At 38.5% G+C, this 17,739-nt stretch overlaps 1 protein-coding gene across 1 annotated transcript in view; it reads left to right on the top strand.

The window, feature by feature from the left end:
- Window positions 1-17,739, top strand: part of arhgef1b (Rho guanine nucleotide exchange factor (GEF) 1b) — a 54,850-nt gene that overhangs the window by 12,025 nt on the left and 25,086 nt on the right. The window contains exons 2-7 of the mRNA XM_042489121.1: window positions 3,489-3,573; window positions 8,979-9,065; window positions 9,166-9,279; window positions 12,813-12,911; window positions 15,258-15,300; window positions 15,462-15,567. Coding sequence (XP_042345055.1) covers window positions 3,547-3,573; window positions 8,979-9,065; window positions 9,166-9,279; window positions 12,813-12,911; window positions 15,258-15,300; window positions 15,462-15,567 — 476 coding nt within the window. The 5' untranslated portion in view covers window positions 3,489-3,546. The remainder of the gene's footprint in view (window positions 1-3,488; window positions 3,574-8,978; window positions 9,066-9,165; window positions 9,280-12,812; window positions 12,912-15,257; window positions 15,301-15,461; window positions 15,568-17,739) is intronic.

Raw genomic sequence — 17,739 nt, 5'->3', positions numbered from 1 at the left:
TTGTACTTTTATACAGTATTCATTATACACATAGTTTAGCATAGAGTCATTCTGCATTTCACTGCACATTTCTTTTGTGTTTGTGACAAATTAAAAAACTTCTTTTTTTCTTTTTCTTTTTTTTATTGGCCCGTGTTTGTGTTTATTTCCAGTCGTCTGAAAGCACATGGCTGTAGCCCATTTTATTTATTACACTGAGTTAACTTTAGCATTAAACATCTCAGATCTTACTCTAACCGCACACACACACACACACACACACACACACACACACACACACACACACACACACACTCTGCTTATGTACATTATTAGGCTCCATGCACCTTCCAGTTATGTAACAATGTAGCATGCTGCCGTGCTGCATGTTAAATATAAAGTCATGTACACACCCCCCACACACACACTCTCCAGTCACAGATGCCTCTGGGTCTGTTTTCACCGAGGTGCTAGCTCACTGTGGACTCTGCCAGCTGCAGTTAAAACCTCTTGGTCGAGGTTGACAGCATTCAGTGTGTGTGTGCTTGTTTGTGTGTGTTGTTGCTTACAGCTTGTAAGCTTTCAGGTGCAGGTCTACACTCAAACACCGTTTCTGGTTGCTTCTGTGTTTGCTGGACTTTCCAGAGGTTCTCACATTGATGTTTCCATTGCCTGATTTTTTTCCACTGTTACTGCCGTGTTCTTCATTTCCTGCTGCAGTGTGTCCCCTCTTTTAAATTTCTTCTCCACGCTCCCTCTCCTCCTCCTCCCTCCTTACTTGGCCCCTTGCTTTTTTTTTTCTCTCTGTTTAGTCTATAGTGTTTCTATAGGCTAGTGCTTACAGCCACAGTTGTGTTTACTAGTCCAAGTAAGTTGATAAATGCAATACAGGTCTTGAAATCAGTAAAAGTACAAAAAATAAGTTAATTTCTGGCGTTTAAACGTTAATAAGTCAAGTGAAAATCTGAAAAAAAGCAATTGTTGAGATGCAAATATGACCATACTGTTAATGTTGTAGAGAATCCCACTTTTATTTCACTTCTTGGCCTTAAAACCATCTTAATGCTGCAAAAACATCTATGAGGTGTCTAAAAAAACCTCCTTACAATGTAATTGTTCAAAGTACTGCACTTTCAGGCTCCTTCCTCTCTTGTTCACACTCTTCTCTCTCAAGCTCTGTTCCTCATTTGTTCATCGCTGGGTTTCGTTCACACTGTGCTCGGTCACTTCCTTTTCTGGTTCCCACGTGAACTGAGAGACAAGCGGCACGCTGGCACAGGAGGTTTGTTTGATACTTTTATTTTGTCTTTAATGTTTCTCATGGAAGCTCTTGTGGGCTCCTGTTTCCTCACCTTTTCTCATTCTCTCTGCCTTTTTCTCGGTCTCGCTTTCTCTTTGTCTCTCTTTTCATCTGATAGGTCATACAAGAAATGGCTCTGATAGCTTCCTGAGGAAATTACACCCACTTCCTGTCTATGTGCCTCCCCATTTGCCACCTTCCCCCAGTTTTTTTTTTTTTTTTTTGCTCAGGCGCCTCAGGGAGCTGCTAGTGCAGGAGCAGCGGTGCTGGTAGGAATCCCCACGTCTCTGCTAATGAGGCTGTGGCCTGATGAGAGAGCCAGATAAACAGCAGTACAAACACAGCAAGCTATAGCCATTAGCTGCTGTGCTATTTTTGGCCGCTGCCCTCATAGCATATAGAGGACAGGACACAGTCTATTGTGACAGAGTATAAGGAGGGAACGGTGACCTGTGTTTATACAATGGGCTCTGTGCAGGTGCGTTTAGTGATTGTGCATGACAGAAGATCTAATTGTAGTGTTTTTTTGTGCAGGAAGATTGAAGTCGAGCATTCCTTGATTTGCAGATACCACTACTGATTTTTTCCTCTGGAGAGACTATCGACAGGGAATGTTTTAATTTTTTACATCTCGTTGCTGCACTCAAAGTTCAAATCACTTAGACTTTGGGGTCGTAGGGGTCAACAAATGATCAGCCTGGACGATTTTTAGGCCTGATATTTGTTGATCATCTGTATCTGCGTTTTATTTTAATAATCGCTGATAAAAATTAATTAAGGAAAAATGTGCGTATTACACTCAGCCAACACCAGGGAAGACAGTCTGCAACACATGCAAAGAAAGTGTCAGCATGGCAGGATCTTTTACTTTGTAAAACCTCAGGGAGCTATTATTATTCATTAATTTTTTATTTTAAAAAAATTCATGAATGTTATAAAAAATGTAGTTGCTGGGAACTTGCTGTATATGATGTTGAAAGGTTCAATTTTGATTAAACGTTTTCTATAGGCATTTTAACAAAGTTTTGTGTTGGAATTTGTTTTATTCCAAATATTGAATTTTGAAGGAAATATTTTCATTTTTATTGTAAATGCATATCGTTTCCAAATATCCGTTATCGGTCTCATTAAGCACAAACAGTATCAGCTTGGCCCTGAAAAAGCATGATGATGATGTTTTTTAAAAATTGCATCAAATCGCAGCTCATATAATGTTGAGTGAAGAGTTTTATGTTGGGGTTACATTAAGTACCTGAAAGCCTGAAAGTTTCGGTCCCCTGTAAGAATATTTCTGAAGGAAAAGTCTTCAAGTATCTGATATTTACTGTACTTATATATCAAAAGCATTTTTATCATATTTAATGTACTTATATGCCCAATATGTACAATTTATTGGGGATTTTTTTGGCATTCAGTGGTGAGTGTTGCAGATTGCAACCAGCTAAACTGCTTCCGGTGAGTTTTCCTTTCCGTTCAGGAGGTTTTTAGCACTTGTTACACATGTTAATCTCCTTGTATCATTACTTCCACTATCAGCTATGGGACTCTACTTTCTGTTGTTAGCATGCAGTATCTGATATGACATGAAGCCTGGACTTCACTGGAAATTGTGAGAGCAGTTGTTTGTTCTCGCCCTGATCGACCTTTGACGTAACTTGCAAGCCAAACCTACCGATTTCTTTTTAAAGTAAGAAAGATACAAACAAGCTTAGGGGGAATATATTGGAGTGAAAGTATACATTTTATTCAGGGAATTTAGTAAAAGTGAAAGTTGCTAGAAATATAAAAACTCAAGTAAAGTACAGATACTCTTAAAAAAAAGGAAGTACATGAGGTATTTCTGCTTCATTATTACACCACTGCTAATTTTGAGAAAAACTGTTTTGTTGTTTGTCATGTCACTGTGTAAACACTTTTGTTTTTTTTTTATTTTCCTCTTTAATGACTTGTCTGGATGGAGTGAAACATCTGGATAATAATTTTGCTGACTGAAGAAGACAATAAAAATAAAAGACTGTAACTGCAATAATAAATTTCATCATTTTAGGCAAATCCACCTAATGATGAACTCTCTCTTCTGGTTGGTTCTGAAAAACAAGATATCGGCACACTTAAAGCACTAAGTGGTGTTGCTGCATGTATGAGCACTGTATCGTTTGACCTGGTCATGATCCTGCTGTACTAAACGTATCGCACTCTCCTCTGACAGCCACCGTCACGTTATTGCAGGAGCTTGATTGACAGGTGCGAGCCTCTGCGGTTGCAGCATGGACGCTGAAGATGCCCACTTCGGGGTGAGGTCACGACAACTTGCCTCCTCCTCTCTTCTCCGTCTGAGGGGTTTAACTAGAACAGCTAATTGTTTTAGCGGTTTCACAATGGACGAGGGCTTTTCATAAGAGCTGATGTAACAAAGACTGAGCTATTATTAGGCTGCAGCGTAACCTCTTAGTGACCTGGTGGAAATATGAAATGCTAAACTGAGCTGCGACTTTGTCTAAATTTTCAAGAGGTCTGAGTAAACAGGTGCTGTTTTTTTTCCTCCTGCTTCTGTACAGTATTAGAGCTCGGCTGGTCAGAGATGGAGAGGAATGCTGCTGACCAGTTGTCATATAACACACACACACACACACACACACACACACACACACACGTTCACCGGCAGCTCCCCACAATCACATAGGAATGGCCCCCTCCTACATACGTGCTCGGTCTTAACCCACACACACACAAAGGCACGTACGCTTGATGGCTATCATTGGATTGATGCCACCTGACACTTAGTTAGTGCTGGAATGTGATGGGAGGGAGGGGAGGGCCGGGCGGGGGGGGCAGCTGCCGACTCTCAGGAGCACCGGAGCTGATCTCGGCACCTCTGGGACGCTCTGTTCAAATACTGTGCTCTCGTGGTCTTTTCCTCTCGAGCTCGGCCACGTCTGTATCAGACAGGAAGGACCCTCTCAGTTCGGAGCTTATGCCAGCTATCGTGTGCTAATGGAGGTGAAGGGAAGAGGGTCTGGTTACTGTTGAGGATCACAGACTGTCTCCATCTGTTGTCTGAACTGTGCCATATGCTGGAATGTACCGCTTGGCTCCGTCTGGGCAGAGCAGGCTCCTGCCGCTCTCTGTACTCATGTGCTCTTTAACAGCAGAGCACCGGTGACCTTCCCTGCTTCCCTCTGAGTAACCGCGATTGGCGCCCCCCCCCCCCCGCTGACCGCTCCAATTTATCTCTCGAGAGTACGAACATGTCTTACAGTAACTCCGAGACTTAAGAATAACGAGGGATTGGATTCAGCATCTCCTATAATGAGGAGGCTTAAATACTGCTGTCATGCAGCAAAGTTTTACAAACATCTTCTGCTTTTGCGTCCAACTAGAAGTTTACATTTAGAGCTACAGTTGGTGACTTTTTTAAATTAACTTTTGTCCGATTTGCTGAAATTGTCACTATATTACATATAGGCCTTGTCCACAAGTACGCGGGTATATTAGAAAAGATGGCTTTTTGCAATTTGGCCTTTCATCCACATGCAAAATAGCTGTAAAATAAGAAAGCTGCTCCGTCCGCCGATGATTTGGCTCGACTTTCCAACATGGCAGCAAAGTCACAAACTTTAATTCATACCAAAAAACGAAGGTTAAATAAAGTGAAAACAAGTGACCGGCTTTGTCCATAATTTCCTATTCCCTCTCAGTGATCAGAGTTTATGAATCGACGCACCTTGCACGGAAATAGTTTTTCAGTGAAGCTGTAACAGTGAAAGCATCTCATCTTTCCACCAGGAGATCTCTAGATTTGCCTTTTTGGTATTTGTCATTTGTAGCTGTAGTTGTCAACGGAAATTACTTTGTGTTTGCTGTTGAGGTGGTGTTGGTGGTGTTGGTGGTGTTGTTTTGATAAGGAGCTCGGTGGCTGAGATGCGTGTGTGAAAGCTGAGGTGTGTCCGTGTGTATGTGTGTGTGTGTGTGTGTATGTGTGTGTGTGTGTGTGTTTATGTCTGAGTGTCCATGCAGATGTGCGTTCATGGCCCTGACAGGCCTGTGACTCTCTGTTTGGCTAACCCCTCCTACGCATGTTGCTCCAACACTGGCCTTTCTCAACCCGCAGCCCACTGGATACAGCCATGAATGAACACATTCTCTCTCTCCGTCTGTGTATCTCTCAGTTTCACCCTCTTTCTCTCTCTCTCTCTTTACAAAAACTCACCTTGACCTCAAAGCATTTGACAGCTCTTGTGTCCGCCGCCGTTCACAAACACTGTATTCAGGCCGAGAATCAACTCGCGGTCGTTCAAACACACACTTCCTGTATGAACTCTCACCACTTAGTGATTTTTCAGTTCCTACTTAATAACACTTTAATGACCTGCATGTAACCACACATTCACACGTATAATTAGACATGCTCTGTGAACATGCAACCATGTACAAAAACGCTCTTCAATTCAGTTTTTATTCAAATCATTAACAAATCTGAAACCATTATCAAGTCTGCACATCCAGTCAGAATAGTTTTGAATTTCTTATTAAGTATTATTATTCATCAGGGAAAACACCCAGAGAACATACAGTAAATCGATTAAATGAGCCTTTTGGAGATGCTTAGAAAGGGTGAGTGATATAAACTGAGATAGAGATGCATTTTCTGCAACACTGTGAAACATTCAGTGAAATATGGAACATATTTTGCCGTTCAATATGCATCAACATGACACAACCTAAGGGACAGGAAATTACGGAGACACAGACCCACGTATACGCACACAGCACACGCATGCATTTACACACACACATGCACATACACACACGCAAAACACATGTTTATGTTTCACATTTTCTCGTGCTGTTATACATTTACCTCTTTTTCTTATGTCATGGTTGAACTGTGTTATCCTTGATACTTTGGCAATATGCTTCACCTGACATTTGTGCCAATATTTACATTGAAAAAAATTCAAAATCCTCTATTCCAGTATATGTCATTTTATATCATGTCACTGGTGTTTATTAAAATACAGTGCTTTAAAGTAAAAATGTAATTTAATTTTACATTTAACCTCACCGTAATGTCTGACAAGTCAAGTTATTTTGTTTCATTGATGCAACAATCTTGTTAATCCAATCTTGCTATTAAGCTGTTCTGCTTAGAGATTTTCCCATAAAGCTACTCAGATTCATACAACCATAATTATTAAAGGTTTAGCCATCCCAGCTGAAATGGCAAAATCACTGGTGGCTTACAAATCTTTATCGTTTCATTGTACACTACTACTAGTGCTACTAGAACTACTAGTACCACTGCTACTACTACTATGACGACTATTAATAGCAGGAATAATAATAATAATAATAATCAATTAATTATATAAACTGTATTTATAGTTAGTATATAGATAGTATATTCAAAGAAAATCTAAAAATGACCAAAAGCAATTTAAAAAAGTAATAGTACAATAAAATGGAAAATAAAACTAGATAAAACGATAAAGGCTGAAAAACAGGTTAAAAATGGTCATATAAGAAAATGAACAGAACCAAAATCAGTGTATATACCGTGTAATAAATAAAGTGGACACAGACTAAGTGAAGCGCATCCTCTCAGGCTGATTATTTCTGATTTTTGGGGGCTTGGCCCTTTCCAGAAAATTAGGTTTGAAAATAATATTCTTCTATTGATAATTTTTTCAATTGATCAATCAGTTGTTTGGTATATAGAATATCAGAAAAGGGTTAGCTTTTTTTTCTTAAAAAATTATTCAAACTGAGTTCATATTGTCTTTCAGTACCATCATACAAAATGGACATGAAACTCAGATTTGAATGTGTGAAATAATGGGACAGTATTCATAACTCTGGGCTGATAAAATAACTAAATAAAACAAAAAACCTCCTTACCAACAGCCCTTAAGACTTTTTTCCTAAACGACTCACTTTTTCCTTTCATTATTTTGGCTCGTTCTTCACACCTCTCTACAGCGCTGTACTCACACTCTGTCGTCTGTCCTCACCTCGCAGTGGACAATGGTAAATGCTGTACAGTGTTGGCTTTTTGATGTGTGTTTGTGTTTGGGTGTTCCCTGGTAGCGGCGCTGGGTCTGCGGCCTTCAGAGAACTGAATGCAAGAGCTATGTGTTGTTTGTGTGTTTTGGGTGTGTATGCGTGCAGGGGAAGTGATGCAGGGTGTAAATGGTGGGGGTAAATTGGTCATCCGTTCCAATGCATTTTTTCCCATTCGTGGATTTCAAAGGCAAGGATTGGCATAAACCTTTAATTTCAGATTAGCTTAGTTACATTTTTAGACCTGGAAGGTTTACGTCATGCCAGCTAGAAGAGCTTTTTCCACTGAGTGTATTATTGAACCCACCACTAAAAGAAAAAGAAATTCAGAAGCAAAATTTGGCCAAACTTCAGAGAAAGTTCAGATTAAAAAAATGCTACTTTGTAATGCATGTTAAACACTGAATTTTTACCCCTTGATTTTCACATTCAATTTAAATGTTTCAGTTTGGCCTGGGGGAGAGGACCATCTTAATAAAATACTCAAAATTATTTAGTTCAAAATAGTTTTTAATTGCTTCATTATCAGTTCATTATCACTTATTGTTAGTGTACTATACCCAGTAGCCTCATGGTTTATGTCAGGAGAAAAAAAGCTTTACTAAAGGAAAATATTGTGAATACTGCATGCTTTGTCAGTGGTTCCCAAGATCATAGGCCCTTCGTTTTACAAAATATTTCCATAGAAATTAGAGTGCAAAAATGACTTTGAACGGCGACAAACTGGTACCACGCCATTGCTGTTGTTGTTTGTGGTGCATTCTTAATACACAAAACAACAATGGACATGTGTTACCAAATACTCCGTTTACACGGACGCAAAGTAACTAGAGTTTTGAAAATCTTCACCTTGAGAAGGCGTTTTAAAAAAAACCATGTTCATTTAATCAGTATTCATTCGAGAGAACACAGCCGCACACATTCACAGCGTTAACACAATATCTCCCCCAGATCTGAATGAAAACAGCTTCAGTGAATACACACGAGTCTCCCCTTTACAGACTTGCCCACTTCATGCTCGTCCGAAACAGTTTTTTGCCATCACCTGATTCCTAATCAAGACAGTCTGGTAAGAACCGCTTCACCTTGTCACTATGAACCTCAGAACTGCTGTGATGCAAAATCATGGAATTGAAAACGTGTGATTCAAAAAGGTGATTTATTATGAGTAACGATTAAAATCTTGCAATTAATTGTGATTTAAAAAACAAAGAATCATTGACAGCGTTAATCTGTTTACATGTAGACAGGGCTCAAGTCACAGACTCTATACACTGTATATCTCTTTACCTGCACCTGATGGTTTGTATTTCTTTGCCTTAAATCGGCTCACGTGAATGGCGTCCCACTTACTTCAAAGACGGTACGCGTTATGACACATCAGGCCTGTCTGTCGCTCTTTCTGTCTCTCTTTTGATGAGTCATGATTAGATGCTGGGAAGTTTTCCTGCTTTACGCTTGATGTGAAGTTTCACTGGGAAAGCTCACTTTGTCCAAACCCTAATGTGTCTTAATGTCTGGCTCTGCTCAGCGTGGGCTCAGGGCGTCAAAGAGGAAGCCTACCGGTTCAAAGTATAGCCCATAATGTTTGCTAATTATCTTGTTTTTTTTCCCCCCCTTTCTCTCTGTCTCTCCACAGCAGGGTGTGTTTGGGGCTAAGTGCTCTAACCCAGCCATGAGCATCATCGGGGCTGAGGATGAGGATTTCGAGAATGATCTGAATGATGTGAGTCAATAAAAGAGTGGCAGCTGAGTGAAATTCTCCCTTTTTTTCGTTATCCTTTTCTCTCTCTCACGTTGTTTTGTTGGTGTTCTCTGTCTCTCAGGTGACGGATGAGCAGTGCCCACACTTCAACAACATAGACCTGTTGAAGGATCACCCGACCCACCTGCTGGTCTTCACGCAACATGTCATTCTACAGTTTGACCCAGCTCCCCTGGTGAGAACCACAACTCCCATAATGCACCATCCTGTCACACAGGATGTGTTTCAGCCACGTTTTTCGGTCATCCATCTCGTAAATCTCTAATGAAACAGACATGTGTCTGTTTTAATCAATACTGCTGTCTGCACAGGCCATAAGTGTCTTTTAGGATTTAGAGGCTGTTTTCATTACACAGTCTGCGTAGACACGCTGCTGCAGTTTGTGTGTTCATTAAGCGGAGTGTGCGTGTTTGTATACAGCTGCTGAAACAACATCTAACACAAACATTGTTTAGGTGTTGCTCAAGTAGGTGGTTGACAAAAAATGAATCAATGACAAGTTTGATGGACGTAAAAATCCGAAAAAATATTGATTAAATTAGCCACAGTATACAAAACCCTTATTTCCAGAAAGCTGGGACGCTGTGTAAAACATCAATAAAACCAGAATGCAATGATTTACAAATCCTTTTTGACCTATATGCAATTAAAGTCAGTCCAAAGACGAGATATTTAATGCTCATACTCTCACGCTCATACTAATTATGTTTTATTGGTTAAAAGGATTTGAAAATTATTGCAGTCTGTTTTTATTTATGTTTTAGACAGTATCCCAACTTTTGTGGAATTGGGGTTGTATGTATTTGAACAGAAAGATGTCCTGATATATTTAGTAAGATCAGCTTTAGTCAGTATACAGTAGGGATGTTTCCAACAACTATTTGACCTGACCTTTGAACATAAATTTAAACTAACAAAAGACTAATCTAAAAGTAAGAAAACCTTAAGAAAACAGTCAAAATTCAGCACAGTTTAATCAATAAGGTTGATTGTCTGAAATATTCTGAAATTTTGCATATAGAGAGCTATATAAAATTGTTTATTACGTTTTTTCAACAACCAAATCGTATTTGAAATGCCACTGAAATATATTATGAATATGCACATTAAGTAAAAGTTAGCAAATAACAAGACAAATCTTTTGGAAACATGTCTGATTATTACAACAGCATTTTCATTTAATATTAAGATTAATCAAGTAGTATTTCTGGTGCTGACTAGTGAGGGCAGCAAAGTTTAATTGACTAGTCGACTAATCGCAGATATCCCTGGGTTACAGTAGTTGCCCACACTGATCACATGCATCAGATCATTGATTGGTTTAATATTTGAAACAGGTTACAGATCCACATGGGAGTTTTTTGTTGTTGTTTTTAAAGATACAGACAGGAGATTTTGACAGACAGAGAAGAGAGGTATGATATTCGCGGAGTTCCTGGTTGGAAGTGATCCAGGTACTTTCTGGTTATACAGACATTGTCTTAACCACGCAGCCACACAAATGCCTCCTCTATGGGAAAGTTAAAAGGACTCCAAGATTGTGACTAAAATAATAGAGGTTTATATGCTCATTTTATTGATTGTTGATGATTGCTCATCGATCTTATACGATAGATTTACATTTTATCTCTTTTTATTTGAGGAAAATTCTCTTTGTTTTTGTCATGATGACTTTTCATTCACAAACTGAGGTGTTTGGCAGCTCCACTGGTCAATAAAGTCCATTTGGGTAAACAAGACAAGCAGTCTGACAGGTTATAAAGAAATCCGAGTTAAGCCACATAAACTAAAGAAGTTAAAAGTAGAACAAACAGTCAATGTTACACTACAGGTTTTTCTTTGCCTGCAGCCAAGCAACTCTGGGATGCTGAAATAATTAAACTATTCTAACGTCCTCAAAACAAACGATCAGACAGACGGTTTACCTGCGAATACAGTCAGCTGATTTGATGCAAGTCTAAACACCAAGAGTCAGTTATGTTATAGCTTGTGTGAAACTCATGAAACAACACATGCACACACTGTGAGCTTTTACTGAAGTGTGGATTCAGATTGCATATTTGGAAACATGGCCCCTTCTGTGTGTGTTTGACAACTTGTGTGTCAGTGCTGATGTAAAGCATGCCTGTCCTCTCCCCTTTGTTCTGCATGCAGACACCGTGACCCACCCAGGTACTGTTACACCTCCCACAGTCATGACACCCTCCCTCACCCTCTCCTTCATTACCTTCTTTACAACACAGAGGTCCATGTAGAGAAGAAAAGTGTGTCATACCTCCATGTATACCTCCGGGGTGAACGGAGAATCCAAACATGGCAAATGTTCTCCATGAATTTAAGCAATCATGGTCCACTTTTAACATCAGCAAATCTATCACAACATCTGTTTACAAACTCGCACAACTCGTACTAGATAATCCAGGTCCAGTTATCGAGTAGTATGCTCAGTCCTCTGCAAACACATGCATTTTAAATGAAAAACTTCAATATAAAACACTCAGCAAGCCCTGAACGTACCTGACACTGTTTGTATTGACCTGCTGTAAACTGTTAACGTTTTTTGCAAAAATGCATTTGTTTTTGGAAGTTGTGAGCGTACGACTGGATAAATGTGTTGAGCTGAGCACGAGTTGTGTTAGTCTGTCAACAGATGTTTCGATTAAGTGTTGCTGTTGTAAAATCTAACATAAACACTAAAACATTAATACATTTGTTTAAAACTATGACCATTAGTTTGTGCGTGTTTCGCTGGTACTCTTCAATGGTTGGGATTTCGGGAGTCATAGGTAAACAACCTATGCTGTCATTTAGGTATAAGCGCATGTTGGTAACGTCTTAAAAGCTGCTTTAATGTCATTTCTATTAATAATAGCTCAAATAATTACATGTAATGTGAAAGTGGTCAAGAAGATCACCACACTCTTCAGTGTCCTTCAACTCAAGCGAGCATTAAAGTGCCTTTTAACTTGTTTTGGTTTTATCGCCCACAGGTTTACTATTTTGGGTTAGTCTATCAACTCGCATCAGCGTTATTGACAGGCAAAAGAGGGAGCTTTTTTTTCTTCTTCTTTTTTTTTTTTTTTTTTTTTTTTTTAGCAAAAATGCCACTGTTAATTAACTTCACAGCAACAAATGGTACCCAAAGTTAGCAACTAGGTGGTGAACACAATGAAGCATTCAACAGATAAAAAGACAGATATTTCCCCTGGAAAGTGTTGGAGGGATAAACAAAGCTAAAAGGAGAGTGACTATTGAACTTTCTTGTAATTTTAATGGTCATTTTAAAGATGAAATATTCCTTTAAATTAGCTATCTTTGTCATTGAATCAGTGGCACAGAAGACAGTTAATATAGTGTTTAATGATTCATTGAGATTAAGGTATGTGAACGATAATGGCTGACAATGACTGTTATTTCATGAGATTTTATCATTATGATTAAAATACCCAATTAGTGTCTGTGTTTTGATGAACAGCACTTTGTTCATTTTATGTCAGCAGCTTGACATTGAGGTCAGGGGAAATTAGGCGAAATGAGGTTTTTATATGTTATGATTTTCCAGTGAATCATCTGAGGTGTGATATGAAGTACTCGGTTAGTCGATGCACACAAGGGAGGCAAAGACATTAACAAAACACACAGGACATCAAATGACTGTTGACATTTTGTCAGCGTTCACCGACCCTCTGTCCGTCTCCCCTCTCTCAGCTGTGTTACCTCCATGCCGACCTCTTCAGGAACCTCAGCGCCAAAGAGACGAAGAAGCAATTTGTGGAGTTCTTCAACACGTTCTTGGACAAGGGTGCAGTAAGTAGCACACCACACAGCATTTCTTGTTACATATTTGTCTGTATCAGTCAGCTTTATGTGGAGGTGAATGGACTTTATGGAGTTTATTGTAAAATGAAGGTAAAATAAGTAATAAATCAGTAAAATATAAAACCTTGCCAGAGAACAGAGAGCGAGGACGTCACTCTGATAACGTGATAACTGGTGTACTTTAAAAAAGGAGGAAAAACTGATGGAGTTTTGGACTAAATGTGTCTTTTTTGGTGTGTATGTGATCCACCAACCAGCGCTTATTTAAGTGATTCCCTACTGTCTCCTTTTACGAAAATGCAGCGAACCAACGGAGGCTGGCAGCAAGTTGAGGCGACAAAGTCCCCAAATGTATCTGTTGTATGCAAACGCAGTTTTTCTTTATAAAACATATTGATGCAAAATTGACAAGAACTCTGTCGCCTATTGATGCCTATTATCTTGACTTTCTCGAGTTGTGTGTTTTTGCGGATGCACGAGGAATTGTTAATATGTCATATTTCTTAAAGGGAGTTTGGTGTAATATTTTCCACCAGGAGCAGGATGGAAAATGATGTCAAGAGAAATCGAGCTGCAGTCTTGCAAATAGTGACCCCTGCAAGATTCCCAGTTTTTGCAAAATCTTATTTAAGACTAAAAACTGACATTGTGTAGATGTGAAATGTTGTCATACTTTAGTCTTTAAAAGTATTTTCGTGTATGGTAGGAATTATCAAGCCCAAATTTATGAAATGTACTCTCTCTTACAGAGAAAACAATATGCTGCTGTGGTATCACTTTCTCTTTAGGGTGGTATAGTCAATCTGATTACATTTTCCAAGTGTGTGTTTGGACATTTAACTGTGTTTTTGGGTTTTGGGGTGAGCGGGGAGAAAGTCACAGCTTCTTTTTTTGGTCGGTTGCAACTTTCTGGATATGTAGTACAGCTCCATTGTACTGTTTGGACTCTGTACTTTATTGTGATTGCCTTAGCAGATGTCAAAGATACTATATGACTTGAATTAACACATTATTTATGTTTGCATAGTTTTATGGTTTGAAACACTTCCAATATAGTCCTATAATAATAGACTTTAGGGTTGAATCTTCCTATTGGCTCTCTTTCTTTCTGTTTTATATTTCGGTGTTTCTTATCTTAAGGCAGTCATGTCATTTAGTCGCTAATTCCCGCTCTTTCAGTGTTTGGTGCTGTGCATTATATAAAAATCAATTCAGATAAACATCGCAGCCATCGCAACATAGATATTATATTCTTTTCTCATTGTGTTACATCGATAGGAATTTGATCTACTGCACAGCTGTAGTCCATAAGCTGAACTCAGAAGAGTCTGTGTGCACATGAATTGTTTGCGGATGTCGACTCTGTTTACTTTGCCTTTATTCTGTGTCTGTGCAGCACCCTTCAGTTTCTGGCCGTCACTCTCCATCAGTCCTCCCTGCACACCTGGCCTCTGTCGCCTCTCTGTTATATTTCCTCCTCAGATCTCATGCACTGCACACGTCTGTCAGCTCAGCTGGTTTGTGCTGCACTCGCTCCCTGCCTGCCTGTCTGTCTGTCTTCTTGTCTGTCTGTCTGTCTTTCGTCCGACCCCACAGCTTCCTGTCAGGATCGTGGGAAAGCCCTTTGGGAGGAATCATGCTCTTCTTTTTTTTCATCTCTTGACTCGATGTTGGCCCATGTGGTTATTTTCATGTCAGAGGCAGAGCTGTGTGTGTCTCCTATCTGGAACATGTGCTTTTTCCTGGGGTTATTTTATTTCTAAGGTTAAAATGACCCCTTGTGGTGAAATGTAGCTACTACATACTGGATTTGGATGCCTATCAGTTGATACTGCACTGTTTTTTCTTGGGATGATGCATAACAATGAGACAATAGACACTCAGTTGCCAGTTTAGTAGGTACACCTGACCTAAACAAGTCCAACTAATGTCCAGCCCAGTTTAACTGTATTGCATTATATTGAGAGGTATATGTGTTGATTAGCTTACATCAATTGATATAAGTGGGGTGGACAGAATAATAAAAACTTAATCTCAATAAACTGTAGCCTCCAAAAATTACCACAAGTTTTAATCAACAACTCTCTCAAACAGTTTCTACAAAAACTGAAGATTATAATCATCATGAAAGATTTACTGCAGAACTGTTGTTTTAGACAGGATTATTTTTAACAAGGTGTACCTGATAAACTGGAAAATGATTGTGGATCAAAGTAAAATAAGGTTCAGACATAAGTTGTAAATGTCTGTTTTATATATATTATGTAATAAACACTAATATAATATTATTTTTCTGTCTCTGTACTCATTTTGTCTTTTGTCTTCACATTACAGATTCTCAGAGTGGCGCTACCACCTAATGTAGCCTATGAACTGGGTAAGTTCTTCTCCTGTGGTGTATTTCTAAAAAAAAGGCATTTTGCATTTATTTTCCATTATACATATTATATTATACACACCTCAGCAGCCCCACTGAGTGTCTTCTTTACTGTCCTGCTAATTCTCATTCATTTGTTTCTCCTGTCCTCTTTCACGAAGACCGAACGCGTCCAGATCTGCTCCACGAGGACACCCAAAGGCGTTATGCTGCTGAGGTTCAGAGCCTGCAGGCTGCTGAAGTGGCCAAACAGCTGGATGATTTCAGGTGAGAATCCCAACCTGACCTCTACTCAGCCAGTAAAGCATAGTTTCAACTTAGTCATCCCCCCAATCTCCTTCTGATATCTGCATATTAGCGTTTTAAAAATCCCCTTTGCTGTGGGAAACAAAAGCAACACTGTCCAACCTCCACAATGAAAATGGCAAGTTTAAAAAAGATTTGGATTGTGCAATAAGACATAACTGCTTTTTGTTTGGGTTGATTGTTGCAAAGTTCAAAAACAATCAAAACAACTTGAACACAACTAGGAAAAGTCCACGCAGGACTCTCATGCCCGATGTTGATTCTTTTTTGTGGAGCGACCAGGCAGAGTTGATTTGCTGCCTAAATCATCATCATTAATCATCATAAATCGTCATAATATTGTTCTACAAGAGCCACATACAATTAGCAAATCGTCTGTAGTTTTAACAGGTCCACGAGCAAGTCAGGCTTCATCTGTAGGGCACCGATTATTAGATTATGTTTGTCTTTTGTATCAGTAAAAGTTGAATCCTGCAGTCAATGTTTGTTTTCTATTTTTTGTGGCATTTTTTTTTTTTTTTCAGAGTAGCAAAAATTTGAATTTTATTTATGTAATTTGCACAAAAAAACACAATAAAGTAAAACTGCAGATTAAAACAGATTGTGCAGGTGAGAAAAAAAAATCCATAAAGGGTATTAAAATATCTCACCTAAATAAACAATGAAAACAGTGATAAAGACAAAAGACAAACAAAAGAAAAATAAAGCAAAAAAAGTTTTTGTAAAAATAAAATAAAAACATTACATAAGAAAAAATTAACAAAGTAATAAGGTGAAAAAGCTGACATGAAGTCTCTATTTAAAATTTAAACATTGCAGATAAAATACACACATACAAAACTCCAGGCTCCACAACCTTACACCAAAAACAAGTGTGAGAGGAGTTTTGAAACTTTCTTTAGATGAGTAATTTATCTCAGAGGAAGCTAATTGTGTGTTCATATTTTTATATATAACCATCATTTCCCTAAAAATTTGTTAAAATCTAACTACCCTACATGCAGCTGCTGCCACTGACTTTTATGCCTCATTTCCTCTGCAGAGATCGACTCACCTCACTTTTAGTAGATTTCCATTATCAGGTTTTCCACTGCCTCTCAGAGTGGGCAGGATTGTCAGGCGTCAGAGTACACAGTGTGGGGCATAGTTATATGGCCTACTTTATATATATATATATATATATATATATATATATATATATATATATATATATATATATATTATATATATATAATTTATTTATTTATTTTATTTTTTTCAATTGTCGGGTTTGTCGGATTTCCCATCCCTGACCAATCAGTGGTCTGCAGGGTGTCAACTTCAGTCTCTAGTATTGGCTCAACTGGCTGATACCAAAACAGTAACAGGTATGATTCACAGCTTTTGCTGATGGAAAACGGAAAAAGAGCAAGTCAAGTTGAGTAGAGATTTGCACACCATAATGTGGAAATGCTGGCTACTTAGGACGTCCTTAAAAGTTTCTCTCTGTTGTTGCTTCTTCGCAGCTAAAGCCATATATACATTGTTTTTTCTGAAAGGCTTTCACTGTGAATAGCAGGAGTATGACAACAAGAAAAGTTCATCTTTCTTTTTTGTTATTGTGAAATTTTTTATTAGATTTTTTAACAAGAAAATTAGAAAAAGAATGAGACAATAACAAATAAAAACAAAACAAACAAACAGGCAGGTAAACTAACAAGTAGTGACAGACATACATACATACATAGATACAAAAAAGGCAACTATTTAGTCACAATAATGTGCCAGGCAATACTGCAACATTTCACTCACAAGTTCACTGTACAGAATCATCAGTAACTTTACATGGTCAAATTGTTCCCTCCAGACATATATCTGCTGAAACTATCCCATTGTTCCTGAACCATTTCACTTTTACACTTCAGTCTTCCCAACATCTTTTCACATGCAATGGTTTCCAGCGTTTAATCTCTCCGCATATCCAGTGTCGGACAGGGTTCCCATGGATCCTTAAAAGGTCTTAAAAGGCATTAAATTCACTAATCTTAAAATACGGCCTTAATTTGTATTAAAATGTCTAAGATTAATCTTTCAAAATCTTTAGAAGTCAAAGACATTGGAAGTAGGATGTTATGAATTGCTATTTTCTGACGT

Source organism: Plectropomus leopardus, chromosome 7 (assembly GCF_008729295.1).
Source record: "Plectropomus leopardus isolate mb chromosome 7, YSFRI_Pleo_2.0, whole genome shotgun sequence".
NCBI lineage: Eukaryota > Metazoa > Chordata > Actinopteri > Perciformes > Serranidae > Plectropomus > Plectropomus leopardus.
The sequence above is the reverse complement of the archived record's forward strand: the minus strand, read 5'-3'. Positions and strand labels throughout refer to the sequence as shown.